The sequence below is a fragment of the Pseudochaenichthys georgianus genome, unplaced genomic scaffold, assembly GCF_902827115.2.
Source record: "Pseudochaenichthys georgianus unplaced genomic scaffold, fPseGeo1.2 scaffold_987_arrow_ctg1, whole genome shotgun sequence".
Taxonomy (NCBI): domain Eukaryota; kingdom Metazoa; phylum Chordata; class Actinopteri; order Perciformes; family Channichthyidae; genus Pseudochaenichthys; species Pseudochaenichthys georgianus.
The window spans coordinates 20,714-40,713 of NW_027263508.1; the positions used below are offsets into that span (position 1 = coordinate 20,714).

Sequence of the window (20,000 nt, forward strand, 5' to 3'; positions counted from 1 at the left end):
ACAGGAGCAACGTAGGCAGCAGGAAACCAGCCCTGCCTGAGGGACAGAGGACACAGGTGAGGAAAAAGGTAAGAACCAGATAGACAGGAGAGGAAACAGAGAGGAAACAGGAGAGGAAACAGGAGAGGAAACAGGAGAGGAAACAGGAGAGGAAACAAGAGAGGACAGAAGAGGAAACAGGAGAGGAAACAAGAGAGGAAACAGGAGAGGAAACCGAGTGACAGGAGAGGAAACAGGAGAGGAAACAGGAGAGGAAACAGGTGAGAAACAGAGAGAGACAGGTGAAGAAACAGAGAGACAGGTGAAGAAACAGGTGAGGATACAGAGTGAAAGGTGAGGAAAACAGGACACTCACTCTCACACACACACACACACACACACACACACACACACACCACACACACACACACACACCACACACACACACACACACACACACACACACACACACACACACACACACACACACACACACACACACACACACACACACACACACACACACACCCTCTCTCTCTCACCTCAGGTTGTCAGAGCGCCCGTACAGCCAGCCGTTTTCTTTGCTCCAACACTAGCACAGTGATGGTCTCCCCCCTGCAGAAGGGGAGGAGCTTAGGGTTTGAGGAGGAGGGGTGAGACACCAGCGCCCTCATGGCTCTGCCCCCCCCTCCCAGACCCAGAGACTCCCCCACTGAGCTGGAGCGAGAGCGGCTGCTAGGGAGGGGGGAGGGCGCTGGGGGGGGGGGGGGGGGGGCAAGTGGGAGAGGATGAGGATGTTGATCTTGTTTTTAACTAAACAAACAGCTGGGTCGCTTGTGATTCTCACATGTGGTCAAAACACTTTATAAAAACACATGATGAATAATAACGATTATATTTAGCCTCATTACAATCTGACTCTTCAAAGTTACTAAAGATGTCAGATGAATCCAAATAACTAAAAGTATAAAGTAGCATCAAATTGAATAATTTAAAGGTCACCTATTATGCAAAATCCACTTTTAATGTCTCATCAACATGTGTCCCCTCTTCCTCATGTCTCTTCTACATCAACATGTGTCCCCTCTTCTTCATGTCTCTTCTACATCAACATGTGTCCCCTCTTCTCCATGTCTCTTCGACATCATCAAGTGTCCCCTCTTCTCCATGTCTCTTCTAAATCAACATGTGTCCCCTCTTCTCCATGTCTCTTCTACATCAACATGTGTCCCCTCTTCTTCATGTCTCTACTACATCAACATGTGTCCCCTCTTCTTCATGTCTCTTCTACATCAACATGTGTCCCCTCTTCTTCATGTCTCTTCTACATCAACATGTGTCCCCTCTTCTTCATGTCTCTTCTACATCAACATGTGTCCCCTCTTCTTCATGTCTCTTCTACATCAACATGTGTCCCCTCTTCTCCATGTCTCTTCTACATCAACATGTGTCCCCTCTTCTCCATGTCTCTTCTACATCAACATGTGTCCCCTCTTCTTCATGTCTCTTCTACATCAACATGTGTCCCCTCTTCTTCATGTCTCTTCTACATCAACATGTGTCCCCTCTTCTTCATGTCTCTTCTTCATCAACATGTGTCCCCTCTTCCTCATGTCTCTTCTACATCAACATGTGTCCCCTCTTCTTCATGTCTCTTCTACATCAACATGTGTCCCCTCTTCCTCATGTCTCTTCTACATCAACATGTGTCCCCTCTTCTTCATGTCTCTTCTACATCAACATGTGTGCCCTCTTCTCCATGTCTCTTCTTCATCAACATGTGTCCCCTCTTCTTCATGTCTCTTCTACATCAACATGTGTCCCCTCTTCCTCATGTCTCTTCTACATCAACATGTGTCCCCTCTTCTTCATGTCTCTTCTACATCAACATGTGTCCCCTCTTTCTCATGTCTCTTCTCACATCAACATGTGTCCCCTCTTCTTCATGTCTCTTCTACATCAACATGTATCCCCTCTGTGGAAAGAGACTCTGAAAGTTTCAGGAACAAAGATTCTCTCACTTTTTGATCCATTTCTATATAAACCTGTCTGAAAATGAGCTGATCAGATTTTGTCCACTTTATTTTCGATGTTTTGTCTTGTGTAACCATTAGCCAATCAGCAACCAAGGTAACCCCCCCCCACACCTTATCACCCGAATCTCCTCTTAGAGCACCATTAGGCGCTTTCACACCGGAGTACTTTTCCCACTTTAGTTCCGATAGTTCTTGAGATTTTGCGTTCACACCAAAAATACTTTTTTGCGAACCTTTTCACCCCTTTTCAGTTCCTGCTAGAGAGGGTTGGACTTCTGGGGGAGAAAAAAGGTATTCCAATTTTCTGATTGGCTGGCGGAATTGCAAACCACGCCCGTAAAACTCTGCTAAGTTTGGGAAGTGCCATTTTATTTGCTTGCATTAGCATATTAGCCATTAGCCCAGCACACAACGGAGAGAGACTAATTATGCACACAAAAAATAAGAGAAAGAAAGGAAGAGAAGAAGAAGAAGGAAGAAGAGAAGAAGATAGAAGAAGAAGAAAAGAAAGAAAGAAGAAGAAAGAAGAAAGAAGAAGAGAAGAAGAAGAGAAGAAGAAGAAAGAAGAAGAAGAATAGAAGAAAGAAGAAGAAGAAGAAGAAGAAGAAGAAGAAGAAGAAGAAGAAGAAGAAGAAGAAGTGACGTCAGCGGCTTCATTTGCCTAATCCTCCCTCTGCGATTTATTCCGGTGTGAATGCGTTTTACTAAATAGTTCCGGAAATAAAAGTTCCGGGGACTTTTCCTGGCAAAAGTACTTGGTGTGAACGCGCCTATTGTGTTCTTTGTAACCGAATGTCTCTCAGAGGGACGTGGGGAGTTGCTCCTTATTTTCATCTAAAGTAACAGACAGAGAATCATCACTTTGGAAACAGGGCTGAAACAGAAGGGATTATGGGATGCTGCAATGATCTGTTTGGTGTTTCAGCCAATCAGAGACAGGCTCTGGATATATCTGAGACCTATAATATAAATAAAACAGTATAATAAGGGACCTTTAAGTAAAGTAGAAGCACTTGTATAGATACACTTAGTTACCCCTGGATTACAGAGTTAATATAACAGGTTTTATCTCATGAAGGGTCTCACCTCTGGAGGGAACTCTGCCCAGAGCCTGCTGCTCTCTGCGGGCCCACGACATGTCCTCATCTCTGGATACAGTCTGGAGGAGAGAGCTGACGGAGCCTCGCAGCTACACACACATGGTCATCAGCAGCAAAAACACATATACAGCAATTACAAATAGCTCAACACAAGGCTGCCAGACTAGCTCTCCACTGTTCGAAGTGCACTCATATTGAAGTTATGCATAGAAACCTATCATGGCTTCCGGTTGAGAAACGTCTGCAATCTCGTGTTATCACTTTAAAAAAAAAAATCAAAAGCTAATGGGTATCAGACAGACCCACACATACACAACCACACATACACAACCACACACACACACACACACACACACACACACACACACACACACACACACACACACACACACACACACACACACACACACACACACACACACACACACACACACACGACAGACAGACAGACAGACACACACACACACACACACACACACACGACAACAACACACACACACACACACACACACAGGCGCGGGAAGGGGGGTGCTAAGGGGCGCTGCAGCACCCCCTAGCGGCAGGCAGGCGGTGCGGAGCTCCCCTGTCTGAATTATTATTTGACGGTTATTGCTGCTCCCGCTGTGCATAATCTGTGTAATATGTAGCCAATACATTCCACATTGTTGGTAAAATAATATTCTGGCCTGAGAGAGAGAGAGAGAGAGAGAGAGAGAGAGAGAGAGAGAGAGAGAGAGAGAGAGAGAGAGAGAGAGAGAGAGAGAGAGAGAGAGAGAGAGAGAGACCGTGTTGTTAGCATCTGGTTAGCTAGCTGCACTAACAGACATAAGGAGCTGTTTGTTCCACAAAAAGCTGGAGGAGAGTCCTCTCCTCTCCGACTGAGAGACTCAGGTGAGCTAAAGGACTCTTTGAGGGTTTAGATAGTGAAGATTATGTCACCTGATATATAAGAAGTGTGTTAAATTTGTATGGCAGAAAGTCTTGTTGCAGTTTCCAGATATCAAGAGGGGCCCTGAGTCTCTTTGTTAATCATCAATGTTTTTTTAAATTAACAGGGGGACTCCAAGAGACATATTCCTCAGATATGGTGCGGTTGAAGTCTTGTAGGTTAATGATTAATTTCCTGCAAGGCTCATAAAAGAGGCCTGAATTGTCAATGGGTGTATTCGTTCCGGGTGGGCTGACTTTGGGTGGAGGGAAGTTCAAATAGGGCCTGAGGGTATGTGAACCGTTAACTTTTCTTGGTTGACTGATCCTGGGGAGCTCATGGGAAAAGGACGGTTAAAACCTATCCAAGCATAGCTTTCAGAGAGGAAAGCAGGTGACATTTAAGCGGGGGGCTGCATAATGAAATGAGTGTGTGTTCTCTATATATGTTTATGTAAGAGTTCTACTATTTCACTGCTTGAAAGCAGAGATAATGTTTTCCTCGTTATTATTGATATTAAAGTAATTTACATATATTGCTTGTATTAGTCAACCATAAACAACTATATCTTAGACTTATCTTAAAAATGCCAAGGGTGTGTGGAACTGTGTGGGTTAAACTGATGGGGGAGGGGGAGCAGAAGGAAGTCTATGGAATGTGTAGGAGCCATTTTATGGGTGTTGTTGGTGTGTCAGTTTATTTAAGTTATATGTATAGTGCAATATTATTTATGAACACTGGGTGCCGGGGTTTAGCGGCACCGGGTGTATGTATATAAAGAGGTCATAGGTGACAGGAGAGGGAGGGACACAGAAGGAAGAGAGCATACCGATTCCACCAGCCCGGCAGATGCTCATCACAACAATTATAACTGTACAATTAACCCTGGTATGTAAAGCTGAATAAGCCTCATTATAAACTACAACAAAGGACCGGAAACTCATCTGTTTGTGTCTGCGTCTGGATCACTCTTCAGCCCTTCCGTGAAAGTAACGGCAAAAATATATAGGACATAGGAAAGGAAATTGCCATTATAGAATGAGTTTGTGTTCTGTTATGACTCCAAATCATTGTTGGGGGACTGCCTGAGGGCAGAGAGACACACACACGGTAAGGAGAGGTGGCAAAACAGAAGGAATACTCATTGGCTAGGGTCTCGCCCAGAAGTGAAACTGGCCAATGGAGAACTGCCAACTCACTGGCTAGCTCGCCCAGAAGAGAAATCTTATATATCTCCTGTTGTGTCTGTGTGTCCGGCCTCTCTTTCCTCCTGCCGTCAAGATGATGAGATCTCCCGGCATTAGGACCAGAGCAGGGGTGGGCCTACCCCTTTTAAAAGTGTATTGTATTATTACCTTTTATCATTAAAACAGATTATTGTTTAACCCGGTGCTCTGAATTCCTTCCTTTTATAATCTGACCAGCTCATCAAAGGACCCGCGGAGCCGAGGTGGGAGTCAGACCACACTCTGCTCCAACAATAGTTCACTTTAGTCTAAGTTATCTCAGTGGGTCTCAAACGGTTTGGTCACAAATTACCCCCTGGTGAGGTCCGTTCCCCACTCGTACAAAATAGCACTTTACCCCTGCCTATATGCCGTGAGCTGATTATCGAGCCTTCAGTCACGGGTGTACTGTGTGTGTGCGTGTGGGGAGTGTTGCAGTAGAACATTCCATTGTAGCCCCTGGTACTCGCGCTTTTGTGCTTGCACTATAGTGCCCGTAATAGTGTTCACTGGAGTCCAGCACCTCAGCACCCCCACTCAAAATACCTTCCCGCGCCTCTGCACACACACACAGACAGACAGACACATACACGCGCAGCAGTACAAAGGTTAATATCAAACGTTATATGTGTGTAACAGGTGAGGAAACAGAGAGAAAGGTGAGTAACACGTTATATTTGTATTGACTGATTGCGAGGCATCTGCACCTGAGCGTCCTGGTCGGGATGGGTGGGCGTTCGAGGTCTGGAGCCTTTGGACTCGTTCACTTTCTCCTTCCAGCCGTCAGCCTTCTGCTGCAGAGACGCTCCGGTCTGAAACACGGAGGAGAGCGGTGTTACATGCTGGGAAGAAACAGACTCTCAACACAATGAACAACACACTGAGACGTTGACTTTATATGAGCAAAAAGGAAATATATATATGTGCAGCTCAAAGGGCCTTATGCCATACCATACAATAATACTGTAATGGTCAGATGAGGTCTGAAATGTGACTTGCATCACAGCAGCTCCATGTAACATCAACAGACAAATATCAAGACACATGAGAAACAATCAAGAAACATTGAACATAACAGCAGTATCACTGAGAGGTGCTCAAAGAGCCTTCAGTGTGCATTTGATGCACACTGAAAAAAGGGGGAAAGTGGGGTTGTTCAATTTGCAAATATGCAGTTAATATATGAGACAGAATGTATTCATGTTTCTCATCGAAACATCAATCAATCATGTAGAATTATTTTAATCTTGAGGGGTGTACGTTCTATAAGTCTCAATCATGTTAAGAAATAAGAAAAAAGTTATGTTTATCTCTGTAACTCCGCCCACTGAGCACATACGCAGCAGCTTGTCCTGCAGCCGATTACTCAGCTTCTAATTATTATTGACAAATATTTTATTCACAAATCAAAATGGTCGGACTCAAAACCCTACTTTTAATAGTTTCGTAATTGAACTTGAACAATATGGCACTTTAATGGACAAGATGAAAAGCAGGACAAATTGCAAAAAATCTTTATTTGAAAATGATGAAGCTTTTCTTTTTTAAAGAAAGAGGAGGGGGGGTGAGTAAGCTGGTTCTGTTCCGAGGAGATCTCTACAAGGTAAAAGTTATCAAAACGTATTTAATATCATCAAATGTTCGTCATAGTTACAGGTTATCACAAGACGCATTGTTTGCAAAAAGCTGAGTTCACATTTGTCGTTACAACGAGCAACGTAAATACAGCTGTCAATGTGTAAACATAGTCACTCACTCACTGGTGTTAGCTAGGATAAAGCCCTGGAAATCATTAGGTGAGTTTATATTGATTGACTTGTGTTTAGCGTGTTTTTATAGTGTGATTATTTGTAGAGCGTAAGTCCGGCAGTTGCTTGATTTTGTGGTGGAACATTACGGGACATAATTCACTGTGTTATAGAGAGTGTTGCTCCACGGACCTGTTAGGTAGCGCACCTGTGGTTTGTTATCATTCTAGCTGGAGTAGCATGTAATGAAGTTGTTCCTAACTTTCTGTAAACTAATGGAAAATAAAGTGTGGAGTGTCATACTCAACACGCCGCCTCCGACTCCCATTCATCGGCTCTACACTTTACAATATTTAAAACTATGAACCTTGCCCAAAGTTATGCACATTAAACCGAGCTCAGTGGGGAGGGGCAGTCATAGCCGATGGATGAGCTTGCGGCAAACAACTTGGATGACCTTAAACTTTTTGATGTTAAACACGACCAAAACTGAAGTTATTGTACTTGGAGCCAGAGCCTTTTCTTATCAAGCTCCACATTTGTGGAATCAGCTTCCAGTTTGTGTTCGGGCGGCAGACACCCTATCCGTTTTTAAGAGTGCGCTTAAGACCTTCCTTTTTGATAAAGCTTATAGTTAGGGCTGATTAGATTCAGCCCCTAGTTTTGCTGATATAGGCTTAGTTTGTCGGGGGACATCTTACTTCTTCCTTCTCTCTGTCTATACCCGTGTACACTCATGTTCCGATTAACCCAGCTTCCCCAAATGTCTTTCTTTTTGGTGTCTATATACGCCGGGATCCGGAGTCATGGATGATCCTGCGGTCCTGTGTCCTGCATCGTGAGCCCTGGATCGCGAGTCGTGGCTGTGGTCCTGGATCATGAGTCCTGGATGGATATCCTCGTGGATTCATATTCCTATTATACACACATGCATTTCCAAACATTTGGACTACCTATGTTGCAAATGTATTATCTTTCAATTTACACACGGCATCTATTGCACGTCTGTCCGTCCTGGGAGAGGGATCCCTCCTCTGCTGCTCTCCCTGAGGTTTCTCCCATGTTCCCTTTAAACTGTGGGTTTTCTCCAGAAGTTTTTCCTTGTACGATGTGAGGGTCTAAGGACAGAGGGTCTGAGGACAGAGGGCCTGAGGACAGAGGGTCTAAGGACAGAGGAACTAAGGACAGAGGGTCTGAGGACAGAGGGTGTCGTATTGTCATACTGATATTCTGTACACCGTACGTGATCGGCTCCGATCCCCGATCACGTGATTTTCGGGATTTTTTTTTTCTTTTTTTATAATTTTTTTTTCTTTCTTTTATTTAATGTTACAAAACAAAAATGACCATGTTCACGTCTTAAAGTCATCCTGAGGACTTCGTTTTGGTTTAAAAGTACACAACATCATGTATGTGTTGCTTCCTTTGGGCTTGTTTTCAGACCTGGTTGCTTATTTCTCTGAAATCTGGCAACAGAGTGGGCGCAGTGTCTAATAGTAGCAGTAAGCTAACGAGAGGCTACGTTTAGCTGGTGACTCGGGAGTCTGGACAGAGAAAATGTCAGGAGTTTGAAAGTATTATAAAATTGAAAGCGAAGGCAGTGTAACAGCCAGATGCAATGTTTGCAAGGCAGAGGTTCCGCGTAGTGGAAACAACAGAGCTACGTTCAACACGACCAATCTAATACGCTACCTGAGAAACAAACACCAACAACAACACGACGAGTACACAGTGGCCACTCAGGTAACGGCACTGAAACAACCGACACTTTCAGAGACTTTTAAAAGGAAAGAGAAACGGCCCCAGAACAGTGAAAAGGCCAAACAAATAACAGCCAAGATAGCTGAATTCATCGCATTGGATGACCAGCCGTTATCTGTTACCTTTTTTTTCTCTTAATGCATTGCATAAAGATCGGATCGGGAAACATCGGTATCGGTAGATTGTCAAAATCAAATGATCGGAATCGGATCGGGAGCAAAAAAAGGTGATCGGGACATCCCTAGACATGATACATCGAGTCAATAGTGTACACATTTCATTGAGCAAAATAGATTCTTTATTTTCTTATTCCCCTTCACTTAGGTTGATGATGTCAATTTACGGCGGGAATGTCTTCTCAAGGGGCTATGTGTGCACCTCTGTGTGTGTACCTCTGTGTGTGTACCTCTGTGTGTGTACCAATGTGTGTGTACCTCTGTGTGTGCACCTCAATGAGGACCCAGAAGATCTGCTGAGAGGTTTGTGGTCAGTAGAAGTAATATTTGACCTTTTGATTTTTTTGTTGGGCTTTAAAATATGTATTTATTGAAACACCACATAGCATATAACCAAAAGTATGTGAACATCCCTGTTTTTTGTTTAATAGCCAGACTACACTGAACAGCTAGAGGGCTTTTAATTTAAAACGGATACAGGAAATGAAACATTTGTTATCAGGTCAGACAGGAGTATATCAGATAACAAGGAGGCTTAAAAGTACAGACATCTGACCAAATGTACTTGTTAAACACAGGGACTTATGGGTATATATATATATGTATTGATATATGTATTGATTTGTTAGATCTCACTCTGTTCCCTTTGTGACTGTGCGCTCTGCAGGCAGAAGATGAAGACGTCATTCTGCGGTCCATTCAGGGGATTACAGTGGGACTTTATGTTGTCAAACACAATTCCACCATGAGACCAGAGGACAGATGAGACCAGAGGACTGATGAGACCAGAGGACAGATGAGACCAGAGGACTGATGAGACCAGAGGACAGATGAGACCAGAGGACTGGTGAGACCAGAGGACAGGTGAGACCAGAGGACAGATGAGACCAGGTGACTGATGAGACCAGAGGACTGATGAGACCAGAGGACAGATGAGACCAGGGGACTGATGAGACCAGAGGACTGATGAGACCAGAGGACAGATGAGACCAGAGGACTGGTGAGACCAGAGGACAGGTGAGACCAGAGGACAGATGAGACCAGGTGACTGATGAGACCAGAGGACTGATGAGACCAGAGGACAGATGAGACCAGGGGACTGATGAGACCAGAGGACAGATTGTCCTGGAAGGCCAACAGGTACTAACTGATGTGGACAACATTACATTAATAATAATAATTCCTTACATTTATTATAGCGCATTATCAATGACTCAAAGCGCTTTACATATACACACATTGCACATCATACATGCAATGGTCAGAAACTGTGGACAATACCCACAGGAGCAAGTTCAGGTGAAGTGTCTTGCCCAAGGACCCACCGGCTTTACAGACGCAGCAGCGGCGGGTTTCACCCCTTGATCTGATGATCATTGCACAGCGCACTGCGCCACACCGTCCATCTTCACGCCTCGAGGTCATCGAGGCGCTTTTACAAGTACACATTGATATCATACATGTACTGTGGACAATACCCACAGGAGCAAATCCGGGTGAAGTGTCTTGCCCAAGGACACAACGGCCTGACGCAGTGGCGGCAGGAGCGGGTTTCGAACTGGAGTTCCCCAGCACTCCCCCTTGATCTGATGATCGGATGCACAGACCACTGCGCCACCCGTCCCAATTAGCATTAGTTAGCAATTAGCTGCTATCATGCTGTTTGGACTCATGTATGCAATGAACCTGAACTACCCCCCTAAACTGAAGTGCACATTGGAAGTGCTCCAGCAAATGTTAATGGGGCTAGACAGCAACATACTCTCCAAGAAAGCCCAAGCGTTTACAAAACAACTATTTGAGTGAGCTGTTGCCATGACCATTGTGCAGTTTTACAGCATTCATACTGGACTTTCATCGATACAACGTCGTGCACTTCCTTTGCCCATGCTTTTTGCTTGATTTGCATGTTTCAGAAATGTCTGCTTTTCCATGTGTTTCAGAATGTACCACTTGCATCAAAGTGCGATGTGAGATTTGCAGAATTGTCTTGATCTAATTGCGCTACTTCAAAATGTCAGTTCTTGTTTTTATTTGTAATACTTTCTTTAGTGCATATGTGGTGAGAAACCAGGCCATTATTAAACTTTCATGTGTCTTTCCAAAGCAATGCCATTGCTGTCCTGCATTAAAGTGCCCTTTCATATTAGCAGGTTACTATTTAAATAATGGATTTGCGAGAACATTTATTTTTTTCGTCTTTGACATTTTCTGTTAATTGTTTACTATAAATGAGTTACAAAAATAAGCCTTTCTTTGCCATTTGGCCCAATACACCTTTATTTTGGTCGGGAGAATAGTTTCCTTTAAGCTTCCTTGCTGTGTGCGAACACAATAATGTATATGTTCATGCATCACAAACATTTTCTATTTATTTTGTTTCTTTATTTTCAATGTATTTGTTAATTATCCTGGGGCTGCATTATGGAAAAACCAAAAGCTCACCTGGATGTGTGGTGGTTGTTAATATTGTTTTATTTTTTGAAACAAATTCATGAATGTTGTTCAAAGAAATGTGTTTGTCTTTATTGACTATTTGTTTTAAAATGTTATGATAAATGCGGTAGATAGAGATTAGGATGGATCCTGTTGAAGAATGTACGACATGCATCTATTCTCATGAAATAAATAATCGTATGTACCCCTTGAGCACTAGGTAGATTAAACAGAAAACTATAGCATGTAGTTTAAACAAAACATTCATGTGGCTTTAACAGGTACAAATGACATATACTGAGTATATTGAAAGCCTAAAATGAACATTAAAATGTCATGTTTCTTTGACATAACATAGTTGTGTGTCTTTAACATAATGGAATAGTTGAGTACTGTGAAGCTGACAATTGAGCGGCCCAGACCAAGCAAGGAGGCAGAGGCAGAACGTCCAAAAATATAACCCGGTGTGGGCATTTATTAAAAACATGGGCACAAAGTTCACCGCCTCAATCTGCGGTTCTCCTTTCACCCATCCTGCAGCCACAAGGATCTCACACACACACCCAGCCCTCTCAACAGACAGGGCAACAGAGCCTAAATACCCACCCTCCAATAATCACAACAAGACACAGGTGAGGGGGGAGGAGACAACACAGGACACCAGGTGCACACAATAATCAGCCACAGACAACCTATACTGTGCAATCACGCTAACAAAGTGCCATATCACCCGGCCTGAAGCCGTCAGTCCATAGTGACAAAGCCACCTTCGCCACATTTCCTTCCCCCTCTCCCCCGGAAGCACAGGGTCTGTACAGTCTCGTGGGTCCGGGTCCGCCTCCTCGACCCGCAAACGCTGCTCCTCCTGCTGGTCTCTCGTGTCCTGCTGCTCGTCTCTCGTCTCCTGCTGCCCCAACAGCCGTGGCCCCCTGGTCCGTTCCAGGCACAGCCACCCCCAGCCGTGGTTCCTCTCCTTGGTCCCTCCTCTTCCCTCTCGCAATTTTCACCTCCTCACTTGGTCAAATCCCACTTCTGACACCAATTGTGAAGCTGACAATTGAGCTGCCCAGACCAAGCAAGGAGGCAGAGGCAGAACATCCAAAAATATAACCCGGCGTGGGCATTTATTAAAAACATGGGCACAAAGTTCACCGCCTCAATCTGCGGTTCTCCTTTCACCCCCCATCCTGCAGCCACAAGGATCTCACACACACACTCAGGCTGCCCAGCCCTCTCAACAGACAGGGCAACAGAGACTAAATACCCACCCTCCAATCAGCACAACAAGACACAGGTGAGGGGGGAGGAGACAACACAGGACACCAGGTGCACACAATAATCAGCCACAGACAACCTATACTGTGCAATCACGCTAACAAAGTGCCATATCACCCGGCCTGAAGCCGTCAGTCCATAGTGACGAAGCCACCTTCGCCACATTTCCTTCCCCCTCTCCCCCGGAAGCACAGGGTCTGTACAGTCTCGTGGGTCCGGGTCCGCCTCCTCGACCCGCAAACGCTGCTCCTCCTGCTGGTCTCTCGTGTCCTGCTGCTCGTCTCTCGTCTCCTGCTGCCCCAACAGCCGTGGCCCCCTGGTCCGTTCCAGGCACAGCCACCCCCAGCCGTGGTTCCTCTCCTTGGTCCCTCCTCTTCCCTCTCACAATTTTCACCTCCTCACTTGGTCAAATCCCACTTCTGACACCAATTGTGAAGCTGACAATTGAGCTGCCCAGACCAAGCAAGGAGGCAGAGGCAGAACATCCAAAAATATAACCCGGCGTGGGCATTTATTAAAAACATGGGCACAAAGTTCACCGCCTCAATCTGCGGTTCTCCTTTCACCCCCCATCCTGCAGCCACAAGGATCTCACACACACACTCAGGCTGCCCAGCCCTCTCAACAGACAGGGCAACAGAGACTAAATACCCACCCTCCAATCAGCACAACAAGACACAGGTGAGGGGGAGGAGACACCACAGGACACCAGGTGCACACAATAATCAGCCACAGACAACCTATACTGTGCAATCACGCTAACAAAGTGCCATATCACCCGGCCTGAAGCCGTCAGTCCATAGTGACGAAGCCACCTTCGCCACAAGTACACATGTTTTTAATATGTGCAACCGATGTCCATGTTTTTTATTACGTAAGTCCAACAGACTTTTCACAGTGAAGCTTAAATAAAGAAATCATGTTGCTTTAACAGGTACAAGTGAAATATACTGAGCATTTAAAAGCCTAAAATGAACATTACAAAGGGTAAATGAATATACCTATATTAAAGGAAATATTCAAATGAACATAACAATGTCATGTTTCTTTGACAAAACATAGTTGTGTGTCTTTAACATCATGGAATAGTTTAGAGTACACATATTTTTAATATGTGCAACCGATGTCCATGTTAACATCATGTGAATCCAACAGCCTTTTTTTTCAGTGCAGGAAGCAATATGCAATATTTTGATATTCGTTGAAGTTAGTGTGTGTGTGTGTGTGTGTGTGTGTGTGTGTGTGTGTGTGTGTGTGTGTGTGTGTGTGTGTGTGTGTGTGTGTGTGTGTGTGTGTGTGCACCTTGTTGATGAGGAACAGCAGGGACTGTGTGAGTCCGCAGTGTTTCTCAGCCAGGAAGCGATACCTCCTCTCCTCCTCCTTCAGGATCTCCTGCTGACTCTGACGCAGGTACAGCATGTACTCACTGTTCTCCTGCACACACACACACACACACACACACACACACACACACACACACACACACACACACACACACACACACACACACACACACACACACACACACACACACACACACACACACACACAAATAATGCATCTCTAAAGTTTAAAGTTTAAGGTACAAAAATGTAAAATTATCCAACATTGTGTGTGTGTGTGTGTGTGTGTGTGTGTGTGTGTGTGTGTGTGTGTGTGTGTGTGTGCGCATGCGTGTGTGTACCAGGGAGTCTCTGTACACTCCTCTCCTCAGTTGTTTCTCCAGACTCTCGGCCTGGTTCCTCACCTCCAGCTCGTAAACCCTGCGGCTGCCCTGCAGGACGAGGAAAAGCTTATAGAATAATATATTTGATATGTTTTATAATGATTGATCATGAAAGTGTTCTCAAAGCTGGTAAAGGTGCAGCTAGCTTGAATGACTTTGTAGACTGCAGGGTAGCTGGTGGATTTACTCCAGGTGGAACTAAAGTCTGATTCAACACTTGATTATATTTCACATCATTCATCCAGATCTGTAAAGTCACTAAAAGGATTAAATACATGTAATGGAGTAAAAGTACACCATGTACCTCTGAGCTGTAGTGGAGTAGTTACAGTAGCATCACATGGAAATACTCTAAAGTACAAGTACCTCAAAATTGTAATTAAGTACTTGAGTAAATGTACTTAGTTACTTTACACCTCTGTAATCAGCTGTACAGTATCCATGTGTTTGCTTGTGTGTACCTACAGATTCAACAAATGGTCTAAATGTTTTGGAGAGGTCCAAACCTTTTAAAAAGCTTCATGACTCAAAATAATAGCAGCATTTCCCTCATCAGGAAGCTTTAACAGATACTGTCCTCTCTGCAGAGCTCAAACTAAATTGAATGGAGTATAAGTACAATATTTACCTCTGAACTGTAGTGGAGTAGAAGTACAAAGTATGAGAAAATGGAAATACTATAAGTGTACTTAGTTTCCTACACTCAGAGCGGTATACATTGTGTAAAAGCATGTGATTTCCCTTTTTTCATCTCACATTGATGTACTCTTCATCCAGCTTGACGTTCTTCTCCATGGCCTGCAGCACCTCCACCTGAAACCATCGGAACTGAAGCAGAGGAACAGAGAATCTGAGATAAAGTCCTTATTATAAAACATTGTTTACCTGGACTGAATCTAAGAAGTCAAGAGTTGAAAATGACCCTGGGAATTTGAAACAAGCAGGATCTCATCTTCCTAAAGTTTTCAATAAAGATCACACAATGTATTTAATAACCTCATCACCAACATGTGCTTAACTTGTGTAAGTGGGATGATCCACACATTACATAATGGAGGTGTTCTGGAGGATCATTTTGGAGTATTAAGGTCATCCAAAAGGAAAAGTAACGAGTAACATGTTTAACCAAAACCTATCTCTATGCTCCTGTAATGTAAACATATATTCCTGCTACTAACTAACTAAGTATTTTTTACTTTTTTAAAACATTTTAAATATCACACATTTTAATATTGTTTATATTTGATATCATATTTTTCATTTTATTTGTACTTAGTTGTTCATTCTCTGTTCCACTTTTTAAGTATTTTTTATTTTATTTCTGAACACACTGATGCTTCTTCTGTAACAAAATAATGTATCTATTTATCCATCTATCTATCTATCTATCTATCTAAGTGTTTCTCAGCTGACCACTCCCTCCATCTCTGCAGTGAGCCTCCTCTGAGTCTCCGACACCTGGATCAGCACATCTCCTGTTGGAAAGGAACACACTTCACTCAGAAAAAATAAATTCCTAGAAAAAAGGGACATTTCAAAGAAAAATTAATAAAAAAGAAAAACTGAATTTACTGACTTTTTTTCTAGGAATTTTCTTTTTTTGAATTTTTTATATTTTAAAATAATAATAATAATAATAATTATTATTATTATTATTATTTTCTGTAAATCACTTAAAAAGTCCGAATTCTAAGAACAAATCATCTTTTTGTGTGTGTTTTTTGTGTGTTTGATGAGATTAAAGTCAGAATTCATACAAAGAATTTCGAAAGAAAAAAGTAATTTTATCCTTTTTTTCTTGATATTTTCATTTAATCTATAAACAAAATTCACATGTGGCCCTAACCCTCTTCCCTAGTGAACACATAGTTATTGTTGAATGGATAACATGAGTCATAGCACAATTAACTTTGGTAAAAGAAGAGCTAATGACTGTGATGATATAATACAGGGCTTCTCAAACTCCGGACCAAGGTCTGTAAAACTGCAAATCAATCCGGACCGAACCCTGTGTCCCATTATAAACAATTAAAACCTGGTATCAGGGCAAGACATGTGGCGATTTACCATGCTGGGAGATGTGAAGATGTCAACATTTCGTCCCTTCAAAGGTGACAGTTACACGGTATTGTTAACATGGCCCAACCAGTGGAGAAATACCTGGAAATGCCAAGCAAATGCTCCCCGACGGTCGGTTGTTATTGTCAATATTAATATAATAATGATTTATTTTGTAATGGTCACACTCGATTTCGCCGATGTTCTTGTTGCCAGCTGGTCAACACCTCTTTTAGCAGAAACAAAGGCTACATTAATGTATTACATCGATGTTAATCCATGCGTGTGGATGTGGAATTAACGGACGTGACGTTGTGCGATTGCGTTGCCAGGCAACAGCTTCGGTTCATGTTGATTTACAAACTATTTAACTAGAACCGTAGTTATTTTTAAAACATTTTAGAAGGCCTCACGAAATACTTTAATGCAAATTTAAATTGAAATGTGAAGGAATGTGTGTATAACAAAATACATCCGTCATAAACAATACCGGAAACAGACGTAGGCAAGATCCTCAGCTCGGTGATTGGATGGTTTAGCCGCAATGCACGTTGGGAAATGGTGTTTATGCGATGTGAAATCTGAAAACATTTTTTAAAAATAATACTTTATTCCGAGTGTGCTTGCTTTTCTCTTTGAAGGTCATCACATAACGGCATTGTAATACACGGTTCGGCTGCAGTAAATATTACATATCTGCCGTAGTTCTCTATTTATAGAGCCCTGATGAGAAGACTTCTAGACAAACATGAGAAACTGCCGCCAAAACTGAAAACGTGACGTGGATCATAAATATATCAGCAATTAAACAACATCTTACATTTCTTTTCATACCATACGTCTCTTTGCAGTATCAATACTAATTCGGCTGACTTTTATTTTTCCAATTGGTAGACAGGCTGTATTTACACCATAACGGTGCACAGCTGATAGAAAGGGACACTTAGTGTTTAAAGCACGTTTTTTAATTGTATTATTTTTCACAAAAATGAAACCATCAATAGCAAAAACAGAATTAAATGTCATTAGTAAACCACTCAAATAAAAAGATCTTAAGTGGTTTTGTTTTACATATATGTTAAGGATAATAATAGCAATGTAACACTGTCTATGACACTTATAACACTGATTGAAAAACATACAGAAAAAATGTATTCACTACCCTTAATAAAGTATTTAAATATATATTTCAGGTGTGCTGTTTTGTTTAGTAATGGATATTGAATATGGAATAAAGGTTTTGACAAGACCTGGTGTAACAATAATCAAAAAGGACATTAAAAGAGCCCCAGATGTTAATTATCTGTTTTTGCAAAAATAAAGTATACAAAGTTGATTCTAGACTCTTTAAACACTGAGGTGATTGTATTCTTGTAATAGTAACAATAACAAGCTCCATGTTCTATATCCAGTCCGACTCATATTCATATGCAATGTGTTTGGTTCTATGCAAACTCAGTAATCTCCATTGTGATACAGTTATAAGGCCTTCACATGAGACTATCAGTGGAGATTAAAGGGGATCAGGAGCTCACGTCTTCTCATCATCATCATCATCATCATCATCATCATCATCATCATCATCATCATCATCATCATCATCATCATCATCATCATCATCATCATCATCATCATCATCATCATCATCATCATCATCATCATCATGTTCGCTGTAGCTCTGCTGCTGCTTTATTTGTACAGGTGTGAAGTGTGAACAGTTGACACAGCCAGCCACTGTGACTGTGCAGCCAGGTCAAGGTCTGACCATCACCTGTCAGGTCTCTTATTCTGTTAGTTAATAATAATAATAAAATGCAATAACGTGCTTTAACCACTAGGTGTCCCTTTATATCAGCTGTGCACCGTTATGGTGTAAATACAGCCTGTCTACCAATTGGATCAAATATAAAAGTCAGCCGAATTAGTGTTGATACTGCAAGGAGACGTATGGTGTGAAAATAAATGTAAGATGTTGTTTAATTGCTGATATATTTATGATCCACGTCACGTTTTCAGTTTTGGCGGCAGTTCTTCTTGTTTGTCTAGAAGTCTTCTCACCAGGGCTCTATAAATAGAGAACTACGGCAGATATGTAATATTTAATGCAGCCGAACCGTGTATTTCAATGCCGTTATGTGATGACCTTCAAAGAGAAAAGCAAGCACACTCGGAATAAAGTATTATTTTTAAAACATGTTTTCAGATTTCACATCGCATAAACACCATTTCCCAACGTGCATTGCGGCTAAACCATCCAATCACCGAGCTGAGGCTCTTGCCTACGTCTGTTTCCGGTATTGTTTATGACGGATGTATTTTGTTATACACACATTCCTTCACATTTCAATTTTAATTTAAATTAAAGTATGTTGTGAGGCCTTCTAAAATATTTTTAAATATAACTACGGTTCTAGTTGAATAGTTTGCAAATTAACATGAACCGAAGCTGTTGCCTGGCAACGCAATCGCACAACGTCACGTCCGTTAATTCCACATTCACACACATGGATTAACATCGATTTAATACATTAATGTAGCCTTTGTTTCTGCTAAAAGAGGTGTCGACCAGCTGGGGCAACAAGTCAATCGGCGTAATCGAGTGTGACTATTAAAAAATAAATCACTATTATATTAATATTCACAAGCGTTTGCTTGGCATTTCCGGGTATTTCTCCACTGGTTGGGTCATGTTAACAATACCGTGTAACTGTCACCTTTGAAGGGACGAAATCTTGACATCTTCACGTCTCCCAGCATGGTAAATTGTCACATGTCCACGTCTTGCAGTGATACCGGGTTGAAGATAAGATAAAAAAAAGGTAAGTTTAGATTAGATAAGATAAAATAAGATTATATAAAATAAGATAAAATAAGATTAGATAAGATTAGATCAGATAAGATAAAATAAGATTAGAAATACTTTATCGATCAGAATTTGGGAAATATTTGCAGCAGCATAAAAAGACAAGGCATTGTACAATACACATTAAAAGACTAGAAATAAACGCTCCAAAATGTAAAAATCTTAATAGAAATAAAATAGCATTCAAAAAAAGTTGAAAATGTACATGTTGAATTACAAAATACAGTCACAACATATTTAGTTAGGAATATCAGTAATGTAATATATGACTAACACAATGCTGCCATGTTGTGAAGCTGCTCTGGTCCAGATAATGATCTGCAGCTGAAAGAGCCTCGTCTATAATTCAGAGCCGTCACTCTTTCAGCTCTGTTATCCAACTGGGTGCTAGCACTGACGCTGGAGCCCATTCATTGTCAATGGGGAACACATTAGCACAATGCTAACAATGCTATCACACATATCGACAGGGTCAGAGTGAAAGTGAAGCGAGTGGAACATACACACTCATGCATGCATGACACACACACAGAGACAAATACACACACACACACACACACACACACACACACACACACACACACACACACACACACACACACACACACACACACACACACACACACACACACACACACACACACAGATACACACACACACACACACACACACACACACACACACACAC

The 20,000-nt window shown here is 42.2% G+C and overlaps 1 protein-coding gene across 1 annotated transcript in view; it reads right to left on the minus strand.

Annotated features, from left to right (window-relative positions):
- The window catches only part of baiap2l2b (BAR/IMD domain containing adaptor protein 2 like 2b), a 36,484-nt gene that overhangs the window by 15,653 nt on the left and 831 nt on the right, over window positions 1-20,000 (minus strand). Inside the window, exons 3-8 of the mRNA XM_034080279.2 lie at window positions 15,805-15,866; window positions 15,148-15,219; window positions 14,350-14,439; window positions 13,968-14,099; window positions 5,977-6,081; window positions 3,102-3,204 (exon numbers count right to left, since the gene is read on the minus strand). Coding sequence (XP_033936170.2) covers window positions 3,102-3,204; window positions 5,977-6,081; window positions 13,968-14,099; window positions 14,350-14,439; window positions 15,148-15,219; window positions 15,805-15,866 — 564 coding nt within the window. The remainder of the gene's footprint in view (window positions 1-3,101; window positions 3,205-5,976; window positions 6,082-13,967; window positions 14,100-14,349; window positions 14,440-15,147; window positions 15,220-15,804; window positions 15,867-20,000) is intronic.